Source organism: Podarcis pityusensis (genome assembly GCF_964106645.2).
Source record: "Podarcis pityusensis genome assembly, chromosome: 5".
Taxonomy (NCBI): Eukaryota; Metazoa; Chordata; class Lepidosauria; order Squamata; family Lacertidae; genus Podarcis; species Podarcis pityusensis.
In genome coordinates this window covers 64,847,448-64,855,373 of record NC_138032.1, presented here as the reverse complement: position 1 = coordinate 64,855,373, position 7,926 = coordinate 64,847,448, and the positions used below count along the sequence as shown (strand labels likewise).

Below are 7,926 nucleotides of genomic sequence, written 5' to 3'. Positions count from 1 at the left end.
ATAAATTGTTGTTATTATTGTTGTTATTGTTATCCAGGCTATTTGAATTGGAGGACAGAATGGGGGGGGGGACCAGCAACCTACTGGGGTGGTGTGCTGGTCCCGGGGGGTTACCGTGCGGCGTGGTCTGAGTCCAGTCTGAGGTTGAAGGTATGGTATGGAGGCTGTCCTTCAAGGCTGAAGAGGGGTCCAAGGCAAGAAGTCGGGTGAGGTCAGGAACTCTGGCAGAAGAGCAGGACAGGTTGCCAACAGGAACAGGCTACCAACAATGTTGCTCCCACAACCTGGGACTGGGCTGGCTGGCTTTTATCTGCCCCGAGGCATAGGGTGGCCCGGTCCACAGGTGACTCGCCTCTCCTGGCCTAGAGGCGAGCACTCCTGCGGGAACTTAGATCCCTCCACCTCTCTGCCCTGAACCTCTGTAGCTCAGGAGAGGCTGGAGGGTTACCAGACCCAGAGGCAACCTCAACTTCCCCTGATGGGGCTGAGAGTGGAGCACCTGCAGGCAATGGGTCCTCGATCACCTCCGGAGCCAGAGCAGACTCAGCTGGTGTTGTAGCACCCTGCTTGTGGTTAACGCTTAGCTGGAATGAAATATTCAACGCAGCAATAGAGAAATTAAAATAATAATTTATTTGTCAGACAAATAAATGAGAGGCACAGTGGTATATGGTTACCAAGCTCTGGCCTGGTCTCCTGCCATTATGGCCAGCACTTATATTCCCTCAGTCCAGCCCCCTTGCTCCTCCTTTGGCTGCCTCTGTCCAATCAGCCTGGTTGAATTTCCTATTGGCTGATTGCTATAACCAATCCTAAAAGATACACCCATTTCCTATTGCCTTTTATGGGATACAAAAAGCTATATATTCTTCTATCTATAAATGACAAATAAGTAGTCATATATCTTACATTTGTCTCAACAAGGAACCTTAATTACCAGCTCACCTCTTGCCCTCCTTGCCCTATTGCCCTCCAAAACAGATGGTTAATAGTTTTAAATTTTTATCTTAAACAGATGTCAGAGATCTTGGGTTCACATTCTCATGCATCATCAATGAAAGATCTCCTTTTTGGAGGTCTTTAAACAAAGGCCTGACAACCATATGTCAGGAGTGCTCGATGGCGTCTCCTGTCTGGCAGGGGGCTGGGCTCGTTTGCCCCTCTGGTCTCCTACAGCAATATGACTCTATGAAATAAGAATTTAACATTTCTTTCTTTCTAGATCCTTTGCATAATTACATTTAAGCCAGTATATTTCATACATTATCATAGATAGCTTTTTAGAAGAATAAACCTTCTCAAAGTGAAAGGAAGGAATAGTTTACAGCCTCAAAATAAAATAGGAAAAAAGCCTCTTCTTCTGTTTACACTTCTCCAGCCAGTTGCTTTCTTTTCCATTTGCTCTTGGCCTTTAACCTTAGGAAGATATGTCTCAAATTTAATGGGAGGCACTATTTACCAACTCTTAATTATGCAGGGTCAGTGTAACCTTGCTCTCAACTTGTAATTCCCTTTTTACGACTTTGAGAATTGTTTTCTGCTATAAATCAGGGGGCCCCCTTGTCCAGGAGGATAAACATCTTGCCAAAGTACTTAGGCAGCTGGTCTTCTGCCTGGCATAAAACATTTGAAAATCTTTAAGCTCATTTTAAAATACAGACCCTAATCAAACTATAAGCCTTGATAAAAATGCAGGCTATGATTAGATGCCTCAGTGTCTGCTCCTGAGGATCCAGCACAGGTGAGGACCCTTCAGGCTCATGCCCCAGGCCCGGCTCAGCTGGTCCTGGAGGTGGGGACTCCTGTGCAGGCTGGGATTCCTCAGGTTCAGCCTCTGAATCTGATTCCAAGGCCATCACAGGTGGCCTCTTCCAGGATAATGGAACTGCCTCCCCCTCTGCATGTCTCTCTCTCTGACTCTGGTGGCTTCTCACTTCCTCCCCTCTTTTGAAAATGCATCCCTCCTTCCCTCACCAGCACTGTAGCATTTCAGCAACTGCAGGGAAGGGATTGGATGTCTGTAAGTTTCCTCATGTCAAAATGCCCACGGCCTGGGGGAAAGCTAGCATGCTGCGCGAAAAGCCTCATCTTAGTTTTTCCATGTACATTCTAACCTTGTCAGTAGGTGGTGCTGTTGTCTAGGCAATTCTCTTAAGGAGAAAGAAGTCTGTTCTTTAGCATTCCCTACAGCTGCATCAGCAGAGACTAAAACTGGTTCCAAATTGCAGTGGGAACAGAGTGGGTGCCGGTGACTCTCATTCCACCAGAAGCTTCCTTTTGGAGGTTCCTTATTCTGAAAGGTAGTCAGCCCAATTGCTGACCTTTGTGAGGAGGGAGGGAGGGAGGGAGGCGAGTGCGACCCTGAACACCGCTGACCATGGGAGCTGTGTGTAAGCAGCTTAAGGAAGTAGGAATATTACAGCAACTTCACTCCTAATCTCTATCATGGGGATAGTGGTCTGTAGCTTATACAAACTCCCCCAACAGCATTCACGTTTTTCTCACAAAGTAAGTCCTAGCTTAGAGCAAGAACTACTGTATATGCTGTTACATCTTTCTGAGTGGACTCCTGCTTCTCAAGTAGGCTAAAATTCTTTATTGTTTTATATAGGCAGTTCTCATTTCCACCCTGGGGTGTGGAAACATCAAAGGGGAGAGATCCCCACCTCCACTCCTGCTTGCATCTCTGGGTTATTTGTGGGACCTGCCTGGTGTTTTTACATGAGTAGAATGTGTGCTTTTATTTAAAACGCATCTCTGGGTTATTTGTGGGGCATAGGAATTCATTCATTTTCCCAAAAAAAATATAGTCTGGCCCACCACATGGTCTGAGGGAGAGTGGACTGAAAAAGGTTGCTGACCCCTGGACTAGGGAGACTGACCAACATCAACAAAGCCAAGTCAGAAAGTGTCTCTGTCTGCAGCAAGCCCTCTTAGAAGACATTCAGCTATATAAACTTCCATCACCACAAATGATTTGGGACATTTAAAATAAATAAATAATAATAACAACTGTGGATATATGAGTTTGAGACTTATTGATTTAAATAGGTTCACCCTCGGTCCTGACTAGTGTTTTTTTGCTGTATTATCACTGTGCTGCCACATTCACCCACCCCCAGAATTCTCCATTCAATACTGTTATCTTATATGGGACTGTGAATCAGAGTTTCAGAATATTTGCTCTGATAGCTGAAAAAGCAAACATAGTTAGGGCACCAATATCCTCTTCTGTATACTCTGGGTGTAGCCAAGGACACAGTTGATAATGTCGCTGAAAGTAAATACTTCCATATAAATATTACTAATAATATTACTAATTTAATACTAATTTTAATTTTAATTTTGTTCCATCTTAGTATTGTTTATAATTCATGAAGCTTACTGCAAATGATGTTTTGGCCTTCTATTTTGGGCTTTTGAAACAACAATGTGTGACACGGTTATTTAGTGCTAGGAGACAGTTACACAGCCCCCACGGCTTTTGGGTTTGTGGGGTCCATTCTGCTTCCAGTGCATTTAAAATTTGTATGAAAGCATTGGGAACCATCATCAGGGGATCTGGAGCATATTATCTTCCAAATGCCAACAAACCATGGCAATAGCTCCATATTCTGTTGGAATCAGGAGAGGTCTGTGAAGGTCTGGAAGCAGTGAGGGACTGGATGGGGCCAAGAAACTCAGCCAGAGCCTGAAAAGACACGAATGCTGTGGGTGGTGATTGCCATGTCTGGGAATTGGGTGTATTACCTGTTCTGGGAGGGGTTGCACTTCTCCTGAAAGAACAGATACATAGTCTGGGAGTACTCCTTGTCAGTGTACTTGGATCTTGTGCCAGGCCCATGTCCAAATTTTGTTTCTAAATTTAAAACTTTGGTTCAGTAAAGGAGTTTTGACATCTGGGTGAGTTCTCTCTCCCTCAACTAATTGTTAAGAAGCCCCGATATTTCCTGCCAGTGTCTTGAGGGCCTATGTGGTTAGTTTCTTATTTGGAATAATGTTTTTCAGCTGTGTTGTCATGGGGGTCATCACCAGACTTGGGCTTCTGGAAAGTTATATACAGTGGAAGTCTTTTGACAGGCTGAAGAGAGAGGGGCATGGTGCTAAGCAAGGGGGCATTGAAACATTTACTTCACAGTATTCTTTTGCCCCTGTTCTGCCCCTACCCTGAATTTTGTTTACCAGCTGACACCTTGAGCAACAGCCTAAAAGCATGGTTCCAAGCAATTTTCTGCTTGTACTGTGTTTCCTAGGCACAAGTCAGAGCAGTTTTCCGTTAGTCCTGTTGTTTCCCCGGGAAAACCCACTTTTTAACGCTGTCCGTCCACAGAAAACCCAATTGACGTTTGCTCCAATTCAGCAGTAAACAGTAGATTTTTTTGAGTGAAAGTGTCAGAGCAAAAGAAAGTGTGGGCAAGCCCTTAGCTAGACTTTGTTATATTTGTGTGTGTTCCTAAATGTTCTGCTTCATCAGTATTAGCCAATATTATTCTTAATCCTTTTATTCCTATTGGGTTACAGGTTCATGCTATGCTATTTTAGTCTTATCCATAAAATATGTATACTTCGCTTTTGTATGGTTATTTTGGGTAAAGCCTTAAGCCTAAAACAGTACCTCAGACCCTTTGCATCACATTTGTATACCATATATTTGCCTGAAGCTTCAGGAAGCAGGGGCTGATCCCTTTAGCTTTTGCTTCTTGGAATCTTTGGGATGTCCAACATACAACTCAGGGATCTCCTGGGATCAAGCTGGACTTTAACAAGAGTGGTGGCAGCTTCCTACCTCAGAGGAGTGGTTTACCCTGAGCTCTGGGGGGGCTTCTGCTTTCAACACAGACAAGTGCTGACCTGGGTTCCTGGGTCAGGTCTGAACTGCATGGAGGGGGGGACCTATAAAGTAGATGAACCATCCAGGACATTGGTGGCAGGGTTTGGAATTAAAAATAGCTCTTGAAGCTGCACCATAAGGTAATAAAGTACAGTTGTGCCTTGGAAGTCGAACAGAATCCATTCTGGAAGTCCATTCGACTTCTAAAACAGTTCGGAAACCAAGGCACAGCTTCTGATTGGCTGCAGGAAGCTCCTGCAGCCAATCAGAAGCTGTGGAAGTTGTGATGGACATTTGGACTCCAAAGAACATTCACAAACTGAAACAATCACTTCCGGATTTGCGGCATTCGACTCACAAAATGTTCGACTCACAAGTCGTTCAAGATCCAAAGTACAACTGTACACATTTTTCAGGTGTTAATGCACAGATTAGGCTGACTCAACAGCTATAGATGTTCCTTGCTCTAGTGACCCCTTCCCTAGTCTGGACTACCATTATGTGCTGTATGTGGGGCTGCACTTGAAGAAGGTACAGTATCTGCAGCTAGTGCAGAAAGTTGCTGCCAGGCTGGTAAGTGAGTCAGCCTGATGGGACCATGGACTCACCTACATTAGTAAAGAAACAATTTGAATGTGCTATAAGCATGCAACACCAGATGGTGCCAGAGAGCAGGAAATTTTAATACCCATTTTTCCATAGGGTTTTTTTAATTATTATTTTGTTATAACAATCTAATTTCTGACTTATTTAAAATGTTTCTTTTCCTGTGTATCGATCCGCCCCATGTGTCATTAGTTGGCAGTGAGCTACCAGCCCCAATTCAAGGTACTAGTAAAGGTAAAGGGACCCCTGACCATTAGGTCCAGTCGTGACCGACTCTGGGGTTGTGGCGCTCATCTCGCTTTATTGGCAGAGGGAGCCAGCGTACAACTTCCGGGTCATGTGGCCAGCATGACTAAGCCGCTTCTGGCGAACCAGAGCAGTGCATGGAAACGCCATTTACCTTCCCGCCAGAGCGGTACCTATTTATCTACTTGCACTTTGACATGCTTTCGAACTACTAAGTTGGCAGGAGCAGGGACCGAACGACGAGAGCTCACCCCGTCGCGGGGATTCGAACCACCGACCTTCTGATCAGCAAGTCCTAGGCTCTGTGATTTAACCCACAGCGCCACCCACGTCCCCCAAGGTACTAGTAAGGTAAAGGTAAAGGTACCCCTGCCCGTATGGGCCAGTCGTGTCCGACTCTGGGGTTGCGTGCTCATCTTGCTTAAGAGGCCGGGAGCCAGCGCTGTCCAAAGACACTTCCGGGTCACGTGCCCAGCGTGACGAAGCTGCTCTGGCAAACCAGCACCAGCGCAGCGCACGGAAACGCCGTTACCTTCCCGCTATAAAGCGGTACCTATTTATCTACTTGCACTTGGGGGTGCTTTCGAACTGCTAGGTGGGCAGGAGCTGGGACCGAACGACGGGAGCTCACTCCGCCGCGGGGATTCGAACCGCCGACCATGTGATCGGCAAGTCCTAGGCACTGAGGTTTTACCCACAGCGCCACCCGCGTCCCTCAAGGTACTAGTACTAACGTATAAAGCCTGAATGCATAGGGACACAAGTATCTAATGAGCATCTCCCCCAATATCAACCATTTTGGACCCTACAATTGGCATGTGAGGCCTAGGTGGTGCTACCAATGGATGCTGCATGTTTGCCATTGGCCTGTTACAGGGAATCTTCAGTGGCAGTTTCCCATCTGTGAAATGCAATCTCTGGTGAGATGTCTCTCTCCGACACACACATTTGATGGCTGGAAGTTGCCGTTCCTGGCAACCCTGAAATTCCTGGTTGGGAAAAAGTTTCAACCTTTTTCAAAATGTTCTAAAGAGCTTTTGGGTGCTTTTAAAGATGTGTTCTTATTGTTGATTGGTTTGCTGCCTTGGAAGGGTGGGAAAGAAGACGAGGAGTTGGTGGACAATATGGGAGGGGGGGAACCTGCTTCAAAATCATTTTAAATTTTTCTTTTCTTTTTAAAGAAGGAAATGAGGATGTAATAAACAGGGCTGGAAAATCAGTTCTGCAGTGTAATCCTTACACAGAAACATGTCCCTCTGTACTCAGTGTATCTTAGGCTGCAAATCTGCAATATATATACACCTATTGTGGGACTCACTTATTTTTCACCACAAATAGGATTCAGCTGTTGCTGTCTAGTTGTGTGATATAAATTGCACCCTTCCCCTCTCTTGTACAGCAACTCCAGGGCCAAGTGGAAGAGTGGACAGTGCTCTAGCACCTTTAAAAAAACTCTGCAGAAGAGGGAATTTCAGCAGGTTAAGCTTGTCAGGAAAAATAAGGCAGGTCTTCAATCTAATCCGTCAAGTCAATTCTAATGCTGCTTTCTTTTCTTTTCTTTTCTTTTCTTTTCTTTTCTTTGGTGATTTGGCAGATTTCTTAATACAGTAAATACATCACGCAGCCGTCAGTACAGCTTCTACTTTCAAACACACAGAACCCCACCCCACCACTCATGGGCACAGTATTCAGACAAAAAAATTGTCACTGATGTAGTCTAGTGTAAACAGTGTTATGGGATCAGAGGAAAAGGAAACCAATCCCATTCTATCATACCCTCTCGATTGTTTTTCTAAGTTTCTGTTTCCTAGCTCTTGAGCAGCTAAGTTTCACTTTTCACTTTCGTTTTTGCAAGCAGAGAGCAAATATTTGCCAGTGCTGCAGAGGTCTATAAAAAGGAAACATCAGTAACAACAGTAAGATTCGCCCATCTTTAACAAAAGGCTACTTCCAGTCCCTTCCAGGGCCAAAGAGAGAGAGAGAAAGACCGAGTATATTTTATAATTGATAACAGATCTGGAAAGCATGGGGTAAGTAACAAATGACTGGGTTTCTCGATTTTCTAGGCTACTAGCTCTGTCATCTTAAAATGGTTTTAGATCCACTGAGTTCAGTGGTGTTTACTCCCAAGACTACATAGGACTGCTGCCTAAAGTAACAAAACTAAACTCACTTTTAAAAAGAAAGTTAGCTCTATTGAGTAAACATAGAATTTTGCTTCCAATGTAACTGTTAATTTGAAA

The 7,926-nt window shown here is 44.7% G+C and overlaps 1 protein-coding gene across 1 annotated transcript in view; it reads left to right on the top strand.

Annotated features, from left to right (window-relative positions):
- The first annotated feature begins 7,507 nt into the window (after positions 1 to 7,507).
- Positions 7,508 to 7,926, top strand: part of LOC308477587 (interferon-induced protein with tetratricopeptide repeats 5-like) — a 4,260-nt gene continuing 3,841 nt past the window's right edge. The window contains exon 1 of the mRNA XM_081006318.1: positions 7,508 to 7,713. Within this exon, the coding sequence (XP_080862444.1) occupies positions 7,709 to 7,713 (5 nt within the window). The 5' untranslated portion in view covers positions 7,508 to 7,708. The remainder of the gene's footprint in view (positions 7,714 to 7,926) is intronic.